General features: G+C 45.3%; 1 protein-coding gene across 3 annotated transcripts in view; it reads right to left on the bottom strand.

The window, feature by feature from the left end:
- LOC311230068 (kelch-like protein 7) overlaps nucleotides 1–4,334 on the bottom strand; it is a gene marked incomplete at its 5' end in the record, with an annotated part of 30,477 nt that extends 26,143 nt beyond the window's left edge. For 2 of the 3 annotated variants that reach the window (XM_084316214.1, XM_084316215.1), the window contains 3 exons: nucleotides 2,581–2,674; nucleotides 3,447–3,549; nucleotides 4,200–4,334. In XM_084316214.1, coding sequence (XP_084172340.1) covers nucleotides 2,581–2,674; nucleotides 3,447–3,549; nucleotides 4,200–4,334 — 332 coding nt within the window. Of the gene's footprint in view, nucleotides 1–2,580; nucleotides 2,678–2,824; nucleotides 2,839–3,446; nucleotides 3,550–4,199 lie in introns of those variants that run through there. The other variant, XM_084316216.1, reaches the window with a different exon arrangement.
- Between the last annotated feature and the right edge of the window lie 17,638 nt (nucleotides 4,335–21,972).

Here is a 21,972-nt window from a genome sequence, read left to right as displayed (position 1 = left end):
GGTGCGCGAGGCACTATGGTATGCGCCATGAGGGCGCCCCGATCAAAATAGGTTTAATAGTAAAACTTGTTTTTAAATGAATACAAAGTACATGTGGGTTAAATGAGCTTTGGCTGAGAGGAGTGTTTCCACTGGCCACCTGGGCGACACTGAGGACAAGAAGGAGACAATAAGTAGAGAGGGGGGTGGGGGCCATAGGCCCTGGCCTCTCACCTCGGTGTGAACTAAGCCATTGTTTGGGGCAAACAATACAATAGAAATAGAAATACTTTATTCATCCCGATGGAAATTTGGCCAAAAGGATGTTTTGGTCGATTTTTATTGGCTTTATTAGACAAGTCCGGCAGAGAGGAATAACGGGAGGAGATATGGGGAAAGACATGCGTCAAAGGTCGTCGGGTCCGGGAGTCGAACCTGGGACGGCCGCGTTGCACTACAGTGCGCTACGTGGTGCGCCACCCTGGCGCCCCAAGCTGTCCTTTCTAACTTGACACCTTAACCCAGGGGACGCAGGTTTACGCTTCTTAAAAGCAAAGTGCTGGGGCGCCCAAACGGCGAACCACGTAACACGCTGCGTCGCGGCACGGCCGACCCGGGTTCGATTCCCGGACCGGGCGTTCTTTGCCGAATGTCTTCCCCTGCTCCGTCTCCCATTTCCTCCTCTCCCTCTCTACCGGACTGCCCGGTACCAAAAACGCAATAAAAATCTACTAAAACATAATACATTTTTTTTATAAAAAAAGCAAAGTGCTGTGTGATGTTGTAGGTTGGTTTGAAGCTGTATTGGAACCGGACCAAATATAACGCAAGCATACGGTTAGCGAGAGACAGGACAGTTCTACGGTTAGCGAGAGCCGGGACAGCCCCAGTTCTACGGTTAGTTAGAGACGGGACAGTTCTACGGTTAGCGAGAGCCGGGACAGCCCCAGTTCTACGGTTAGCGAGAGCCGGGACAGTTCTACGGTTAGCGAGAGCCGGGACAGTTCTACGGTTAGCGAGAGCCGGGACAGTTCTACGGTTAGCGAGAGCAGGGACAGTTCTACGGTTAGCGAGAGCCGGGACAGTTCTACGGTTAGCGAGAGCCGGGACAGCCCCAGTTCTACGGTTAGCGAGAGCCGGGACAGTTCTACGGTTAGCGAGAGCCGGGACAGTTCTACGGTTAGCGAGAGCCGGGACAGCCCCAGTTCTACGGTTAGCGAGAGCCGGGACAGTTCTACGGTTAGCGAGAGCCGGGACAGTTCTACGGTTAGCGAGAGCCGGGACAGCCCCAGTTCTACGGTTAGCGAGAGCCGGGACAGTTCTACGGTTAGCGAGAGCAGGGACAGTTCTACGGTTAGCGAGAGCAGGGACAGTTCTACGGTTAGCGAGAGCCGGGACAGTTCTACGGTTAGCGAGAGCCGGGACAGTTCTACGGTTAGCGAGAGCCGGGACAGTTCTACAGTTAGCGAGAGCCGGGACAGTTCTACGGTTAGCGAGAGCAGGGACAGCTCCAGTTCTACGGTTAGCGAGAGCCGGGACAGTTCTACGGTTAGCGAGAGCCGGGACAGTTCTACGGTTAGCGAGAGCAGGGACAGTTCTACGGTTAGCGAGAGCCGGGACAGTTCTACGGTTAGCGAGAGCAGGGACAGCTCCAGTTCTACGGTTAGCGAGAGCCGGGACAGTTCTACGGTTAGTGAGAGCCGGGACAGTTCTACGGTTAGCGAGAGCCGGGACAGTTCTACGGTTAGCGAGAGCCGGGACAGTTCTACGGTTAGCGAGAGCAGGGACAGCTCCAGTTCTACGGTTAGCGAGAGCCGGGACAGTTCTACGGTTAGCGAGAGCCGGGACAGTTCTACGGTTAGCGAGAGCCCGGACAGCCCCAGTTCTACGGTTAGCGAGAGCCCGGACAGCTCCAGTTCTACGGTTAGCGAGAGCCCGGACAGCTCCAGTTCTGCGGTTAGCGAGAGCCCGGACAGCCCCAGTTCTACGGTTAGCGCGAGCCCGGACAGCTCCAGTTCTACGGTTAGCGCGAGCCCGGACAGCCCCAGTTCTGCGGTTAGCGAGAGCCCGGACAGCCCCAGTTCTGCGGTTAGCGAGAGCCCGGACAGCTCCAGTTCTACGGTTAGCGAGAGCCCGGACAGCCCCAGTTCTACGGTTAGCGAGAGCCCGGACAGCTCCAGTTCTACGGTTAGCGTGAGCCGGGACAACTCCAGTTCTGCGGTTAGCGAGAGCCCGGACAGCCCCAGTTCTGCGGTTAGCGAGAGCCCGGACAGCCCCAGTTCTACGGTTAGCGAGAGCCCGGACAGCCCCAGTTCTGCGGTTAGCGAGAGCCCGGACAGCTCCAGTTCTACGGTTAGCGAGAGCCCGGACAGCTCCAGTTCTACGGTTAGCGAGAGCCCGGACAGCCCCAGTTCTACGGTTAGCGCGAGCCCGGACAGCTCCAGTTCTACGGTTAGCGAGAGCCCGGACAGCCCCAGTTCTGCGGTTAGCGAGAGCCCGGACAGCCCCAGTTCTACGGTTAGCGAGAGCCCGGACAGCCCCAGTTCTACGGTTAGCGAGAGCCCGGACAGCCCCAGTTCTACGGTTAGCGCGGCGTCTCACCGGGCAGTGTAGACGAACTCCACCAGCAGCTCGATGATCTCAGGCTCAGCGCTTCTCAGCTCCACCTCGTGAGACGTCGACTCCAACATACTGGCTGCTGGAACCAAGGATGGAGAAGGGAAGGGAGGAGAGAGGTAGAGAGAGTGGATGGGGTAAATTGTTAACAGAAAGTGTGCGATTGGAAGTGTGGTGTGTGCGCTGGGTTTCTTTTGAGTGAGTGCGAGAGAGAGTGTACTGTACTCACTAGTAAACATGAGATTGAAGAAATGGCTGAGAGTGAGGGCGGGATCCACAAAGAATGGATTGCACGGTGCTAATTGCACCCTTACTTACAATTCATAATGAATTGAAAATGGGGGACCCTGATGTAAACAAGACGAAAGTCTTTCTCTGGTCTGCATCCCCTTAACAATTGTGTGTATTGAGCCATACTGTATTGTACCCATTCTGCAATCAATCAACCACGGCGTACAATACAGTACGGCTCAATACACACAATTGTTAAGGGGATGCAGACCAGAGAAAGACTTTCGTCTCGTTTACATCAGGGTCCCCCATTTTTAAATTGTACTCACTAGTAAACATGAGATTAAAGAAATGGCTGAGAGTGAGTGTACTCACTACTAGTAAACATGAGATTAAAGAAATGGCTGAGAGTGAGTGTACTCACTACTAGTAAACATGAGATTAAAGAAATGGCTGAGAGTGAGTGTACTCACTACTAGTAAACATGAGATTAAAGAAATGGCTGAGAGTGAGTGTACTCACTACTAGTAAACATGAGATTAAAGAAATGGCTGAGAGTGAGTGTACTCACTACTAGTAAACATGAGATTAAAGAAATGGCTGAGAGTAAGTGTACTCACTAGTAAACATGAGATTGAAGAAATGGCTGGCAGAGGCCAGGACCACTCTGTGGGCAGAGAAGTGCTTTCCCTGTACCACCAGGGTCACGTCACACAGAGTTCCCTGCGGAAACAAAAACACCCACTGTGTTAAGCAACAGGTACCATGCATGCAATTAGTTAGGCATACAACCAGAGATATGTGCAGCACACATTATAATCGGTGCACACACACACACACATTTATTGAAACACTCCATACCTGCTTCCTTGCACACAATACTATTGTCTGTCTCATCATACGTGTACATGTCCAAATGCTGACTCACTCGCTCTCGGACTATACGTATTAATACTTGTATCTAAAAACACGAACGCAGACACAGAAGACGACAAAACAGACACACACTATCCCGTTAAAATCAAGACGCTTCATTGGCGTGAATGCTGCATTGCAGGGGGTGATCAGATCATGGCACCGTGGCTCATAGCCCGTTCTCCATCACCTATTGATTGATTGAAAACTTTATTAACAGATTGCAGAATGGGTACAATACACACAGTTGTTAATGGGATGCAGACCAGAGAAAGACTTTCGTCTCGTTTACATCAGGGTCCCCCATTTTCAATTCATCATAACATATATGACATACATGACATACAGATAGACAGTACTGCTACATCTATACATTTATGACATACCAGATTTACAAATACAGTAGTTTGTGATACAAAAAGAGAGTATATACATTTGACGTAGACCTATAAGCCCACCTGTTTCCTCAGATTGTTCATGGTTCCCATGATGCTAGACAGTTGCCTGTACTCGTCTTTAGAAGCACACTTCCTCTCGATCGTCTTCTTCTTGCAGCCCGAAGAAGCCTTCTCTGGAGAAGCCATGCTGGTCATTATTTCACACTTTAGTTTTAGTTGCTGCTGCTCAGCAACACTAGTATTGGTCTCGGGGTCTCTTTGTTTTGGTTCAGCAGCGTGCAGTTAGCAGTGGGCTAGCTAGCGTTAGCAGCTAGTAGCTGGTTCTATGCAAGTAATCGTTCTCTCGTGAAAGATCTTGACGTTATAACGTTAGATGAACCGAGTGGGAAACAGTGCGTTGTTTGGTTTTGGAAGTATATTTATATAGTACACTGGCGTAACTCTCTCTCAATGTGTGCCGGGGACAGATTTGGGGGCGTGGCGAGTGACGTCGATGGGGGGGGGGGGGGGGGGGTTAGGGCCCGTAGCCGCATTTCTGCAGACCCCTCTCTGATTGGTTGAACTCTATTTCTGCAGACCCCTCTCTGATTGGTTGAGCGAAGCCCCTCTCTGATTGGTTGAGCGCGCGCATGCGCATGAGCCGCGACAAGCTCCTCCAGAAACTCCTCCAGAAACTCCGTTAAGCTCCAGAGAGAGAGGCTGAAAACCCACAGTTCTTGCCCGACGGATGGGAGCGAATCCCGGATCCGAGGTTTCTGATGACTACCCCCAAAACACGGAGGTCGCGAACGCAATTTATACGCATGGAAGTATTGATTACGCCATAACGAATCATTAAAAAAATATACCGTTAACTGGAATATGTTGTGTGTGCCTTTCTGAATATGATTTGGGAGGGTTATAATAGAAGAAAGACAGTGTAAACAATATAACGTTATGTGAATAAACCGCGAAATAATAACTAATTCCTTGGTCAATAGAAGTCTCTGTGATACTTTCTGAATATGATTTGGGAGGGTTATAATAGAAGAAAGACAGTGTAAACAATATAACGTTATGTGAATAAACCGCGAAATAATAACTAATTCCTTGGTCAATAGAAGTCTCTGTGATACTTTCTGAATATGATTTGGGAGGGTTATAATAGAAGAAAGACAGTGTAAACAATATGTTTGACGTATTTTAACACACACCTAGGCTGACGACCCGAGCTATTATTATGCAAAGACAAGTACTTTAGCGAGTGGGTACTTGGCCCTTGCAGGGCAAGAATGCGACCCCCATCTACTGCTCTTTGCATAATAATAGAACAGGTAGTCAGACTCAGCTCTACTGGGCCATCTACTACTCTTTGCATACAGGTAGTCAGACGGGGGGGGGGACATTAACTGCATTCTGAAAAAATGGGGGGGACCCATTGCCACGTCCCCCGTGCCAAATACGCCCCTGATATAGTATATATCTGCAGGACTGTGTGGAGGAACGGCCGAGGAGTTGTGAGTCCAGTCTCATGTGGTGGTCAGAGCAACCGTTACTTCCGGCTTTGTGACAAATGAATGAGAGTCATTGGAGAAGGGAAGTCACGTGGGGCGGAAGCGTTGCTCGTAAAGACCAATTCTCGAAGACACTCTGACGTCACGTGACCGCCGCCATCTTGGTATTGGGGGGAAACAAACGGATTTCTACTGATCAAATGTATGCGTTGAGCTCCGTTTGTATTACATATTTGATCACATTCTTGTTCATTTCATAGCCTTTTCATATAATTTGTTTAGAAAATATTGAGGTCAACATGGCATTTCACTGTTTCGAAAGCCTTTCTGGTGATTCTAAAAGTGCATGTTTCCCCCCCCAAGCCATAGACTACATGCACTTAGACAGAAAGTTAAACAGACAGGAGGTTGACTTCGAGAGAGAGCTGGTGGTTATTAAGAAATGTGGCCCAGAATCGTTCAACTATTCACTTAATCGATCTAAAGTTATTATAATACGACGTTGTATCGAATAATAATAAAACACAACAGTCGATGTTTTGTATTATCTTCTTCTATGGTCATGTTTCTGTCTTCTTCTAAGATGTCTGACTGGGCGGTGGTGATGTTTGACTTGTGTCGCCCTCTAGAGGTCGAGTGGAAACATGACTCCCTGATTGATTGATTGAAAACTTTATTAACAGATTGCAGAATGGGTACAATATAGTACAGCTCAATACACACAATTGTTAAGGGGATGCAGACCAGAGAAAGACTTTCGTCTTGTTTACATCAGGGTCCCCCATTTTCAATTAATCAGGACATATATGACATACATGACATACAGATAGACAGTACTGCTACATCTATACATTTATGACATATCAGATTTGCAAATACAGTACTGTTTGTGATACAAAAAGAGTCCAGAAAAGAGTATATACATTTGACGTAAAAACTGTACATTGGGGGAGGTTGGGTCGGTGAGGTGGGTGGGGCTGTACATTGGAGGTGGTTCGTGGGTGGTTGGGGGGGGGGGTGGGGGGGGGGGGGGGGTCGGATATGGGGTTTTTGGTGGGAAACACTGTAAAACTGTACAAGCAAAACTGTACATTGGAATATTGACAAAACCATACTTGGTCATTTACTGTACATTGAAGGGGGTTGGGTTAGGACATTTACATGGGCCAGTTTCGAATTGCAGTCTCCCGTAGGTGTTCTTTGAGAGTGGTTTTGAAAGTGGGTAGTGATTCACATTCCTTTACAGCTTTGGGTAGGGCGTTCCACATTGATGTGGCATAATTGCTAAATGTTTTTAGTCCCTTGTTTGAGCCGAATCTGGGTTTAACATGATTTGTGGAGCTCCCTCTGGTGTTGTGATCTTGGTATTCACTGACCTTTGGGAAGTATTTTGACATGTACATGGGTACCTTGGTCGTGTAGTGTATCTTGTAGACCAGGCCCATTGCAAGTTGCTGTACTCTGTCGTCTACTCTAAGCCATCCTAGGTTGTCAAAGTGGGCAGGGGTGAGGTGGGTTCTAGGAGTAAGGTCAAGCAGTAGTCTGACCAGTTTGTTTTGAGATGTTTGTAATTTGGTTTTTAGCGCCTTTGAGGTGCTTTGGTACCATGAGGTGCAAGCATAGTCGTAGTACCCTTGTATGAGTGCTCCTGCCAGAGTCTTCAGGGTATTCTTGTTTACCAAGAATTTTGTTTACCACTGAACTCAAAACGTGTCAGTGTTTTAATTAAAATCCCACTTCATCATGACACGAACGCTACACTGATCTTTACACACACAAAAAACAGGCTTATAATTATTTGGATTTCTGATTAAAAAAAATAAATAAAAAATGTACGGCTATTGCAGATTGATAATTAGCTTGTTGTTTTGAATCTTTGAACTGAACTACCAACCTCATCCAATGTACAGTTGCTTCGTCAAATGTATATACTCTCTTTTTTAGACTCTTTTTGTATCACAAACAGTACTGTATTTGTAAATCTGGGATGTCATGAATGTATAGATGTAGCAGTACTGTCTATCTGTATGTCATGTATGTCATATGTTATGAATTGAAAATGGGGGACCCTGATGTAAACAAGACGAAAGTCTTTCTCTGGTCTGCATCCCCTTAACAATTGTGTGTATTGAGCTGTACTGTATTGTACCCAGGAGTGTAAAGTACTTAAGTACTGTTTTGGGGGATTTGTACCTTACTCGATTTGTACTTTACTCGTATTATTAGGTTTGTATACTTGTACTTTTACTCAATTACATTTCAGAGGGGGAAAAAAACGTACTTTTTACTCCTTACATTTAAAATGCAGACCTACAAAGTACAAATCTCGCAGGGCCAACCATTTTAATTAGTATATTTGTTTCTCTGGCCGAACTAACGTTAACGTTATTAATCCTGCGGCCGCACTTTATTTAAAAACAGCCAATCAAATCCCCATCAATGGAAAATGAACCCGCCCATACCCATGCTGATTGGTCCTTGTGCAAGACTAGAAAGCGGGGATCTTTGATTAAACACCTGCTATCAGAAGAATAGACAGTCAGAAAAAAAGTTTTTACTTTTACTTTTTAGTACTTAAGTACATTTGAAAGTAGAAACTTTTTTACTTTTACTCCACTCTGACTTTTACTTGAGTATGATTTTGAGACGGTACCCATACTTTCACTTAAGTATAATTTCTGGGTACTTTTTACACCCCTGCCGTGAACTCTGAACATTCCCCTGGATTCTCAGCGTCATCTATAAAATCATCATCTATGGAGCAGCTTCAGACTTCATGATTGATTGATTGATTGATTGATTGAAAATGTTATTAACAGATTGCAGAATGGGTACAATACAGTACGGCTCAATACACACAATTGTTAAGGGGATGCAGACCAGAGAAAGACTTTCGTCTCGTTTACATCAGGGTCCCCCATTTTCAATTCATCATAACATATATGACGTACATGACATACAGATAGACAGTACTGCTACATCTATACATTTATGACATACCAGATCGACAAATATACATCACGTTTGAGTTTTAACACTTGGATTCGGGAGAAGAGTCGCTCATTTTCCCCAATATGTTTGTACCGTCTTAGACCAGAGGAACAACGTGTATGAATTCTATAATGGGGGGGGGGGGGGGGGGGGGGGGGGCGTTTAGTTCCCTTTTGATAGACGTAGAAAGGAAACATAGAAGGAAGGAGAGAAGAAAAGAGAGAATATAGAATCACTATTGTGTTTTATCAACTGGCGATAGAAGGATCTTTTATTCATGTAAAAATGTTACAGATTAGTATATTTGAGGGCGGCTGGGTGGCGCAGCGGACATTTTGCGCTCGTCACCAACGCAAGAGACACCGGGTTCGAATCCGGCTGTTGGCGTTGCCTCCGGCTTGAGCCAGCCGTCATACTAACTCAATTGGCAGAGTTAGGGGTGGAAGTTGAAGGGTTGTAGTCTGGTCGTTGTGAACAGCGACTCCTACAGGTAGGTCAGGGCGCCTGCACAGCAAAGACAGGAGATGGCCCTACCATGTACCTGACACAGTCTATCTACCATGTACCTGGCTGACACATATAGTCTAGTATCTACCATGTACCGACCACCTAGACTCAGTTTATTAATATTTTTATTACCATTCAGGATGTAGTCATGGAGGATAAACCACCTAGACTCAGTTCATATGTGAAATTCATTCATTCACCCCTTTGAAACTCTGATCAAAGGCTTATACCGATCAATGACAATTGTCTGCTCTCATTCCAGTCTCTTTATTAATCACATTCATCATCAGTATCAAAAATACCTCCTTCACATTTTAGGGGTAGAACTTTTCAAACATAAACAACGTAAACATTCTATAATGGGCCCAGTTCTACCTCCCAGCTGCGACGTCTGCTAACACGAAACACAAACCTGGACCCAAAGTGTTTTTTTTTTAGAACCACAGTGGTTCTCAAAGTGGGGCCTGAGGACCCCCTGGGGGTCATTGATTGGAAGGGATTCCGGGGGGGGGGGGGGTTCTCCAGCTAAATGAAGATAAGAAACACAATTACAGAATGTATGACTATTCGGGTCCAATGTTTCACGGGGGGGAAGGGATGACAGGAAGGAGGAGGGTACAGGGAGGGAGGGAGAGGGGCGGGGGAAGGGATGACAGGAAGGAGAGGGTACAGGGAGGGAGGGGGAGGGGCGGGGGGAGGGATGACAGGAAGGAGGAGGGTACAGGGAGGGAGCGGGGGAAGGGGTGACAGGAAGGAGGAGGGTACAGGGAGGGAGCGGGGGAAGGGATGACAGGAAGGAGGAGGGTACAGGGAGGGAGGGGGGGAAGGGATGACAGGAAGGAGAGGGTACAGGGAGGGAGGGGGAGGGGTGGGGGAAGGGATGACAGGAAGGAGAGGGTACAGGGAGGGAGGGGCGGGGGAAGGGATGACCAGGTAGAGTGAAACAAGAAGGAGGGAGGGGAATCTCCCACACTAGCGAGCGGCGGCGGGGGGGGGGGGGGGGGGGGGGGGGGTCACCTGGGGTTCCTCTCGCACACCTCGGACAGCATGTCGGTGCTCACGGTGGGGTAGTGGACGTAGCTCGCCACGCTGCAGCCGCCCAGGAACAGCGGCAGGGTGAAGGCGTAGCCCGCGGAGTCCACGTAGACGTCGGGCACCAGCTGCGTCAGCGCCTCCCAGCCCAGGAACACGGAGCCCACGCTCTGGCCCAGCAGGGGGAAGTGCGGGAACAGGCCCGGCTCCACCAGCAGCCGGTGCCGCAGGAACACGAACTGGAGGGGCCGCGGGAGCCGGATCACGAAGCGGCGACACACCCGGTCCAGGATCTGCTGGCCCGTCACGCCCTGGTCCCCCGTGTACACCACCAGGCTGACGTCGGCGTTCCTGTGTGTGTGGAGCGGGGGGGGGGGGGGGGGGGGGCAGAAGATTAGCCCTTTACTATCACACAGCCGACGGCGATGCTCCATCATTAGCTCCGCGGGGTTTTTCTTCACGGTTGCAGATAAAAATTAGGCTACACTAATATTATAGTATTATACTATTATAGTATAATGACTAGTCATAAAAATTTTAATAACACATTTATCATAAATGATGTAGCCTATCTGCATCCACTCGGCGCTCCATCAAGACGTCACCATCACTTTCATACCAACCGTGCCCTTATTGGGTTATTTATGTTGACGAAACTGACGAGTTATATTCATTAAAGAAATTTGATAAAAAAATATATATACTAATTTAATCAGATTAATCACTTCATTCAAATTGAGGATTTTGTTTGAGGATATATATATATAAGATATATATATTTTTTTATGATTACGTCATAAAATATGACGACAGACATTAGAAAACTTCAATAGAAGCTTCGAATGTAAAAAAAATTAAAATTACATTTGGTACAGCCCTACCTCCACTGAAGAACCATACGAGTGGCTTAGGCCACGCCCCCAACGCTGCTTTTTATCGCATCGACTGTGCACTGTACTTTTTAAATGTCTATGATGAATAAAACTTGAACTACTGCGTCAAGCTCAAGTTGTTTCATTTGTCACAAGGTACATGTACATCATAGTGAACTGCTTGGTTCTGTATGAGCCTCCTGAGATTGTGCTTCATACAGTGAAAGAATAAAAACCAAACACTATACAGAATATACAAAACTAAAATGGACAAAATTAGGTAGAACAGGTATGTGCAAATCTTTTAGCAACAAATGGATCAAATATGGTGTAAGGTTTAAAGTGTCTAAGGTGAATAAAGGGCACAATAAATAGATTAAATATGGTGTAATTGTTGTGAAGGGCCAGATTAAAGCTGAGAATCTACATTTATTGTTTTATATACCTTGTATATTATTTATATATACACGTTATATCCCTTTAAGCCTGCGTTTGAATCCTAGTAATATTCGCTTTCCTTATTGGATAACGCTATCGGCGCCAGACGGCGAGCCCCTAAAGTCAGGTTCAAAGGCGAGTCCGGGCATGTTGCAACATGCCTGGAGACGGCGCATTGATTCGAGACGAGAACTGAGGTTCGGCACTAGAAAGCCACTTAAGTATATATACGGCGGCAGGTGCGAACAGTAGCTGTTCATCGTTCATCAAGTTCAGTGTGATTCTAATGTAGTGAGAAGCAGTTCGTCTAACAGAGCGTTGAGAACCACGTGCGAAGTGAATAGTAAAAGTGTCAGATTTAATGCAGTAACGTCAAGTTCGACTTAGCTTAATGTGAAGTAAAGAGTCGTTCATTTATTGTGTATCGTGCCAACAGCAGTTCGTTCGTGTGCAGCATTACCCAGCAGTTCGTTCGTTTAGCTAGTGGAACCTTAGCCAGTGTGCGTGGACTAAATACATTGGTGCCAGTACACGAGGAGGCCTAGTCGGAGAACCTACTGGACATGTGCATATTGGAACCGACGGCGGCGATTGTAGAACCAGTATTGGTTGGATTATAGTGATTGTGGAACGTACTACCCTTGGAGAAGAGCATCGTTAATACCCACTGTCGTTTGGATTTAACCACCGTGAGGACCTACTTCGGGCTGGCTTCGTGGATTGAGGCTAGCTGGCTATCATCATTGCTATCGTGCAATTGGATTACAGTTATTGCTTTGTGGCTGAGCTTTGGATTACAAGGACTGGATTCTGTACGTGAACCCCCTTCTTCTTCAATTGATCAGACTGAGTATCCGAACATTCCTCTCTCCTCCAGAGCTTACATCTCTGGGAGGAAACCCCTCGTCTCCAGCGGTACCAGCGTTTCCCCCTATAATTGCCATCCTACGCCAGGCGGCGTTAGCCTAGTACCCCATCGTAGGAATGATTCTATTCCCACTGACTTCTGCTACTGACTGACTTGTGCATATTCTTCGCCATACAAGCGCGACCCTAATTCTCATATCTGTACAATTTGCTGCATAATAATAAATACCCTCAATGATATTTCTTTGTCACCGTGCCGTGTTATTATGAGTGTCTGCCATAATTAGTTGTACTGTCTGGCAAGTAATACTAAGTACATAACTATCAGTGGTTTAATCTATCACAATCTTTAATACAGTCAGAGTTTTGTAACCCCTCAGTTACAGTAATGTTTAAAAAAAGTGCTTAAAGTGAATAAAGGGTACACTTAAATAGAATAAATATGGTATAAGGTTTAAAAGGGAGTTTACAGTGAATAAAGGGCACGCTTGTAAGGGCACACTTGCTAGCCCCTTTCGTGACTGTGATACACCGAGTGAAACCACAGTCACTTCCTAGCCCATAGCAAACCAACGTATGTTGACCATGAAGGACTGGTTCTGCCCGAACCGTTCGTTATACAAGCATCACAGAGACATTTCAAAGGTACTCACAGTTGCACGAGGGGTTCGGACAAAAATACGTGATGGTTTGAAAGCTCGGCGTGGCTAATAAACATTTTAAATATTTTTTATAAACTGGTCAACACTGCTCAAAACGGCTTTATTTCCGTATTTGGCTGCCTGGTGCATCATGCACCCAACGCCGGAAATAATGCAGTGTTGACCAGTTTATAAAAAATATTTAAAATGTTTACTATCACACAACCGGCGGTCGCCGTCGGTTAACCGGCTGTCATGTGGCAGTGAAAGGGTTAACCTTCTGTGTGTCATCGCAGTGAAAAGGTTAAGCAATGTCCAAATATGAGACAATTCAAAAAGAGTTATAAAGAAATCATTTTCACGAGGTACAGGGATTTGACATTCATGGGTGTTTACATTTAAATTTTTTATGTTTTGCATAAAGATTTAAAATAGTAAGGAATTAGTAAAGAAATAAGTACAGGAAGGGGGAGGGGGCGGGGGAAGGGGTGACAGGAAGGAGGAGGGTACAGGGAGGGAGCGGGGGAAGGGATGACAGGAAGGAGGAGGGTACAGGGAGGAAGGGGGAGGGGCGGGGGAAGGGATGACAGGAAGGAGAGGGTACAGGGAGGGAGGGGCGGGGGAAGGGATGACAGGAAGGAGAGGGTACAGGGAGGGGGAGGGGGAGGGGGAAAGGATGACCAGGTAGAGTGAAACAGGAAGGAGGGAGGGGAATCTCCCACACTAGCGAGCGGCGGCGGGGGGGGGGGGGTCACCTGGGGTTCCTCTCGCACACCTCGGACAGCATGTCGGTGCTCACGGTGGGGTAGTGGACGTAGCTCGCCACGCTGCAGCCGCCCAGGTAGCGGAACAGCGGCAGGGTGAAGGCGTAGCCCGCGGAGTCCACGTAGACGTCGGGCACCAGCTGCGTCAGCGCCTCCCAGCCCAGGAACACGGAGCCCACGCTCTGGCCCAGCAGGGGGAAGTGCGGGAACAGGCCCGGCTCCACCAGCAGCCGGTGCCGCAGGAACACGAACTGGACGGGCCGCGGGAGCCGGATCACGAAGCGGCGACACGCCCCGTCCAGGATCTGCTGGCCCGTCACGCCCTGGTCCCCCGTGTACACCACCAGGTTGACGTCGGCGTACCTGTGTGTGTGGAGCGGGTGGGGGGGGGGGGGGGGGGGGACAGGTTGCTAGTGAAGCCTTAACCATTTCACTGCCACGCGACAGCCGGTTAACCCTTTCACTGTGACAATACATAAGGTTAGCCCTTTACTATCACACAGCCGACGGCGATGCTCCATCATTAGCTCCGCAGGGTTTTTCTTCACAGTTGCAGATAAAAATTAGGCTACACTAATATTATAGTATTATACTATTATAGTATAATGACTCGTCATAAAAATTTTAATAACACATTTATCATAAATGATGTAGCCTATCTGCATCCGCTCGGCGCTCCATCAAGACGTCACCATCACTTTCATACCAACCGTGCCCTTATTGGGTTATTTGTGTTGACGAAACTGACGAGTTATATTCATTAAAGAAATTTGATAAAAAAATATATATACTAATTTAATCAGATTAATCACTTCATTCAAATTGAGGATTTTGTTTGAGGATATATATATATAAGATATATATATATATATATTTTTTTATGATTACGTCATAAAATATGACGACAGACATTAGAAAACTTCAATAGAAGCTTCGAATGTAAAAAAAATTAAAATGACATTTGGTACAGCCCTACCTCCACTGAAGAACCATAGGAGTGGCTTAGGCCACGCCCCCAATGCTGCTTTTCATCGCATCGACTGTGCACTGTACTTTTTAAATGTCTATGATGAATAAAACTAGAACTACTGCGTCAAGCTCAAGTTGTTTCATTTGTCACAAGGTACATGCACATCATAGTGAACTGCTTGGTTCTGTATGAGCCTCCTGAGATTGTGCTTCATACAGTGAAAGAATAAAAACCAAACACTATACAGAATATACAAAACTAAAATGGACAAAATTAGGTAGAACAGGTATGTGCAAATCTTTTAGCAACAAATGGATCAGGTTGCTATTGAAGCCTTAACCATTTCACTGCCACGCGACAGCCGGTTAACCCTTTCACTGTGACAATACAGAAGGTTAGCCCTTTACTATCACACAGCCGACGGCGATGCTCCATCATTAGCATCATTAGCTCCGCAGGGTTTTTCTTCACAGTTGCAGATAAAAATTAGGCTACACTAATATTATAGTATTATACTATTATAGTATAATGACTCGCCATAAAATTTTTAATAACACATTTATCATAAATGATGTAGCCTATCTGCATCCGCTCGGCGCTCCATCAAGACGTCACCATCACTTTCATACCAACCGTGCCCTTATTGGGTTATTTGTGTTGACGAAACTGAGTTATATTCATTAAAGACATTTGATAAAAAAATATATATACTAATTGTGGAGAGTCACAGCCACGTGACCCCGCAGTCGCCATCTCGTCCCCCAGTATAGACGCTATTAAGACAATGGAAAATGACCGACCAGGATGACAGAGGGGGTGTAAAGTGTCACAGCCAACTAGTGACACTAGTTAATAATGACATCCTGTTCTCTCTGTCAATTATGGAATGTAAAAGGTTTAAGCATATGTTTATGGTATATATCTGTTTTAGATCTAGGCATATGTTACTGTAGGTGTCTATATGTGAAGATCCGTGGCAGAGGAGACAGCTCTCTATGACGGGTGCACACTTGTATAACTTGTATACACTTGTATCTTATATAAGCTGTATATTCTTTATACACCTTAGGCTATGTACTGTATATTACGGCAGCCTGCCTCGTCTTCTCCTCTTACTGTGAGAACGAAAGAGGCCCATGGAGGAAGGAGGGAAGTAAGGAAGTTAACCCTTACAGTGAGGAGAGCAGACTATAATGTACTATGTACTATAGTACTAATGTATATGAGTACTGTATTGTACCTGTAACCTATTGTACCTGTAACCTATAAATTATATATGTATGTATACCTGTATATATCTGTATATGTATGTGTTAGGCTAATCATGCTAAAAAAGGACCATGTACTATGTGGCACACGCAGTCTCCCTCGTCTGCATCCCCTTGAGTTGGGGTGAGTGAGAACGAAGGGGGCCCCTTCGGAATGCCGGGAGGTGATGGCCTTGGAGATATCTCCGAGCAGGGTGCTTTCCACAGCAGAGACAAAAGGAGGTTGCACCATATCGTACTCTGTTCCAGCAAAAATGTTACAATTACTTTTCAAGTTACGGCCCAGTGGAGTAGGAGGGGAGGAGAGCTAGTCCCTACGTATTGTGCGTTGATTGGAGGGTGGAAAATTGCATCACTGTATCTGAACCAATGACAGAGAGATCTTGAATTCTTTATAAAGGCTAACTCACTTCATCTCGGAAGATTTTTGGTGGAGCTGCATTCTGATATATTGTAAGAAGAAACCTTTGTACTTATAACCATGAACTGTGCCTTTAATGTAATCTTGTACTTTTAAAAAATAAAACCTTTTTGGAACCCACCTTTGTATCCATTCTTCTGACCAGTCGGGTAAGCATTGAAATGTTTTGCATTGTAACTTTACCCATTGTTTAAGCATGAGGGAGCACGGCTTCGTGATGTTCATGATTTATGATGTAAAACTCTAGTAGTGTGTCTTTAACCAGTCGGCAGCAACACGGCCCCGTGATGTTCCTGATTTATGATGTAAAACTCTAGTAGTGTGCCTTTATCCACACAGAGACCTAGAGAAAGAAATATATATCTATCTACCTATTTCTATATCTATATATATATATTATAGATTCTATATAATGGGCTTATTAAGTAATGTTACAGTGATAATACGTGTGACGGATAAGGGAAATGAATATCCTCTGATTAAAGAGTGGCCTACTGGTCAAATGAATCCTTCCCAGTGCAAATAAAATAATAGACTCCGCAACTCCAATCACTGGACCTAAGGTCGATGACTGGGGGGGACGGAGCGGTGCGTGTGTCAGGTCGGGTCGGTCGGGTTTAACCCCTGCAGTTTGTGGACGCATTGAGTTCTGGATATCACAGACATCGCAGGACGCTGCTTGATGTTGAGATGAGCGGACCAATGAGTTATTGGGTTATCAATCTGACCGAGGCTTACATGAGCACTTATCACTAATTTAATCAGATTAATCACTTCATTCAAATTGAGGATTTTGTTTGAGGATATATATATATAGGATATATATATATATATTTTTTTTTTTTATGATTACGTCATAAAATATGACGACAGACATTAGAAAACTTTAATAGAAGCTTCGAATGTAAAAAAAATTTAAATGACATTTGGTACAGCCCTACCTCCACTGAAGAACCATACGAGTGGCTTAGGCCACGCCCCCAACGCTGCTTTTCATCGCATCGACTGTGCACTGTACTTTTTAAATGTCTATGATGAATAAAACTTGAACTACTGCGTCAAGCTCAAGTTGTTTCATTTGTCACAAGGTACATGTACATCATAGTGAACTGCTTGGTTCTGTATGAGCCTCCTGAGATTGTGCTTCATACAGTGAAAGAATAAAAACCAAACACTATACAGAATATACAAAACTAAAATGGACAAAATTAGGTAGAACAGGTATGTGCAAATCTTTTAGCAACAAATGGATCAAATATGGTGTAAGGTTTAAAGTGTCTAAGGTGAATAAAGGGCACAATAAATAGATTAAATATGTGTCATGGGGCTACCCCATGCCCTATGCTGGTTGCCTCACAGTTTAGCCCTGGTCCCCACATGTGGTCATGCGGCCAAACATTTAGTTTAGGCTTTCGGCCTAGTTTGTTTTGTTATGTTGTTTTGTAATACAGACACATTGGTTTAAAGCATAACATGTGATGTAGAATTAAAGTACATGCATTTGTTGATAAATACCATTTGTCTGTGCTCCCACTTGGTTCCTTGTAGGATCTCTGGCTGCCCAAGCAGAACTGGGAGAGGCCAGGGCCTTTTCTGGAGGGGAGATTTGGAAGGAACCAAGTGTGGTAGAGTACAGGGGGGGGGATTTTCATAACGAGAGGGGAATAGGTTTATGAAGCGCCCTAAACACTGTTTAGTGTTTGGTTATGATAGATCATGATGGAGTAATGTATCCATGTTGTCCAGAGTTATTGGATGTGTAAATTGATGTCTGTATTGATTAATTGATTGTTTGTTTTTGGTTTGTCCCTGTAGGAGGAGCTTCCAGCATAAAGCCAGGGATGGAGGCTCCTCTCAGGGAGAAGTAGTGACAGGCTTGGAAGCGAGACACAGCCGTACTAAGACCTAGGTCCCTTAGCCAAGGGCCTAGTTGTTTATATTTGTTAAAAGAAAGTTTAATCATTTTGTATTATTTTTGTATTTATGTTAAAATATGTTTTTTCCCGTTTTTTCCCACTGGGGAGCAAAAGAACAAATAGAATAAAAAACCAACCACTGGGTGATGGCAACCTGACTCGGACTGCATTTTTCCTTCGCATGGCCGCCTCCTCACAATATGGTGTAATGTTTAAAAAAAGTGCTTAAAGTGAATAAAGGGTACACTTAAATAGATTAAATATGGTATAAGGTTTAAAAGGGAGTTTACAGTGAATAAAGGGCAAGCTTGTAAGGGCACACTTGCTAGCCCCTTTCGTGACTGTGATACACCGAGTGAAACCACAGTCACTTCCTAGCCCATAGCAAACCAACGTATGTTGACCATGAAGGACTGGTTCTGCCCGAACCATTCGTTATACAAGCACAAGCATCACAGAGACATTTCAAAGGTACTCACAGTTGCACGAGGGGTTCGGACAAAAATACGTGATGGTTTGAAAGCTCGGCGTGGCTAATAAACATTTTAAATATTTTTTATAAACTGGTCAACACTGCTCAAAACGGCTTTATTTCCGTATTTGGCTGCCTGGTGCATCATGCACCCAACGCCGGAAATAATGCAGTGTTGACCAGTTTATAAAAAATATTTAAAATGTTTACTATCACACAACCGGCGGTCGCCGTCGGTTAACCGGCTGTCATGTGGCAGTGAAAGGGTTAACCTTCTGTGTGTCATCGCAGTGAAAAGGTTAAGCAATGTCCAATATGAGACAATTCAAAAAGAGTTATAAAGAAATCATTTTCACGAGGTACAGGGAATTGACATTCATGGGTGTTTACATTTAAATGTTTTATGTTTTGCATAAAGATTTAAAATAGTAAGGAATTAGTAAAGAAATAAGTACAGGAAGGGGGAGGGGCGGGGGAAGGGAGCGGGGGAAGGGATGACAGGAAGGAGGAGGGTACAGGGAGGGAGGGGGAGGGGTTTGAAAGCTCGGCGTGGCTAATAAACATTTTAAATATTTTTTATGAACTGGTCAACACTGCATTATTTCCAGCGTTGGGTGCATGATGCACCAGGCAGCCAAATACGGAAATAAAGCCGTTTTGAGCAGTGTTGACCAGTTCATAAAAAATATTTAAAATGTTTATTAGCCACGCCGAGCTTTCAAACCATCACGTATTTTTGTCCGAACTATGGGCTAGGAAGTGACTGTGGTTTCACTCTGTGTATCACAGTCACGAAAGGGGCTAGCACACTTGTAAGGGCACACTTCTTGGGCACACTTGTAAGGGCACACTTCTTGGGCACACTTGTAAGGGCACACTTCTTGGGCACACTTGTACCTCACCTATTCTGGAGCGCTCGGAGGGCGCACCAGAGGACCCTCTCGCTCCCGCCGCGGGCGCTGCAGTACGGGCGTTCCGTACTGCAGGGGCGTTCCGGTTGTTCTGCAACCAGACGCGCACGCCCGCCACCATCAGGGCCACGAGCACGACGCACATAAACCCCAGTGGGAGGAGTAGCGTCCATAGCAACCTGGAAATTATTTAGCCCGCATTTCAAATCGCAAACTGTACATTGGAGGTGGTTGGGTGGGGGGTTGGGTAGGCCGGTACTTACTTGGTCCCAAGAAGAGGGTCTCGTGCATTACTGGGTTAGGACATTTACTGTACATTGGAGGGGGTTGGGTTAGTACATTTACAGGGGCCAGTTTGGAATTGCAGTCTCCCGTAGGTGTTCTTTGAGAGTGGTTTTGAAAGTGGGTAGTGACTCACATTCCTTTACAGCTTTGGGCAGGGCGTTCCACATTGATGTGGCATAATTGCGAAACGTGTTTAGTCCCTTGTTTGAGCCGAATCTCGGTTTAACATGATTTGTGGAGCTCCCTCTGGTGTTGTGGTCGTGGTATTCACTGACCTTTGGGAAGTATTTTGACATGTACATGGGTACCTTAGTCGTGTATCTTGTAGACCAGGCCCATTGCAAGTTGCTGTACTCTGTCGTCTACTCTAAGCCATCCTAGGTTGTCAAAGTGGGCAGGGGTGAGGTGGGTTCTAGGAGTCAGGTCAAGTAAAAGTCTGACCAGTTTGTTTTGTGATGTTTGTAATCTTGTTTTTAGCGCCTTTGAGGTGCTTTGGTACCATGAGGTGCAGGCATAGTCGTAGTACCCTTGAATGAGTGCTCCTGCCAGAGTCTTCAGGGTATTCTTGTTTACCAGAGAGGAGATCCGGTACAAGAATCGAGTTCGTTTGTTGACTTTTTTTTATTACATTGGATGCCATTTTGTCACAGGAAAGATTTGTCTCTAGGATGGACCCTAGGTATGTAATTTCATCTTTCCTTGTGACAATATTGTCACCCACTGTAACTGAGAAGCCGTTGGTCTTGCTGAGTTTGTTATTTTAACCGAAAAGAATGGACTCTGTTTTACCCATGTGTAATGATAGTTTGTTATCAGCGAGCCAGGTGCAGGTAATGCAAATCAATGGGGGAATGAAACACATTACTCTGAACAAGTCGTTGTTCTTATACTTACTTCCATAGCTTTAGTAATAGTGAGAAATGGTAGAACTGTTTGATTCCGAGTATACTCGTGAAGTACCTGTTCGGATCTTTCAAGAATGTTCTATTTGAATCCCTCCAAAAGGGCTGACAGGCACCACACAATGGATTACTCAATGGTTAGTCATTAGAGTTTGTTTATTTAAACAAACTAGTTGAGATGTTTTCTCCACAATACAACCTTTATACTTCCCACAGTTGACCACAGGCTTACCATAGGTCAAAAACCTGTGAAACAGAACAAATGCAGTGCATACACATTAATCATAATATTAATATACAATATATATTAATATCAATACCAATCAATCAATCAATCAATCAATCAATATTAATATTAATATCAATATACATATCAATATATCAATACCACTATCAAATATACATACACTATTATTTTATATATATAATTATATTTATATTATTTATAAATATACATTACACTTTATCAAACCAGCATGTCATGTCCCCTTTAATTGTGGGCGAAAGGAGGGAGAACTAGAATGACTCCATTTCCCAGAATGCATGGCAATGTTTACTTCCTCCTCCACAACGTGAGCCACTGAGCTCCTCAGACACAGCGCGACCCACACACACAACGGACAAGATAGCAGTTCTCCTTCATCAAAGCACACACACACACCAAAGTTCCCCACATGAATCTCACAGTGACAAACCGGGAAAGCCACCAAGACACCAGCCCAGCCCAGCCCCGCACCCTCGGCGAGGAGCGTTAGCCTAGCCACAAGCCAGCGGCAAACATTCAGACACAACGTTCATTCATTCAGCCAGCATCACTAACACCGTGCACTATGCAAATATTATCCGCAGGCTGCATTAGCAGCTAGCAGCCAACGTGATACATTACATTGTACTAGTGATGGCCCTATGAAACCAATGCTCCGATACAAGCGTCAAACTCGAAACTACATTTCCCCCAAACCCTGCTTTAAACCCTGCTTTGCTACGGCAAAGGTCATGTGACCTATGACGTCCGAACCAGTAAGTGTATCGTTCGCTCAGGGAATCATGTGACTGGTTTCGACACAGCAACACTGTTTCATA

Source organism: Notolepis coatsorum, assembly GCF_963971535.1.
Source record: "Notolepis coatsorum genome assembly, chromosome: 6".
In the NCBI taxonomy this organism is placed as follows: domain Eukaryota; kingdom Metazoa; phylum Chordata; class Actinopteri; order Aulopiformes; family Paralepididae; genus Notolepis; species Notolepis coatsorum.
This window is presented reverse-complemented; position numbering and strand designations above follow the sequence as displayed.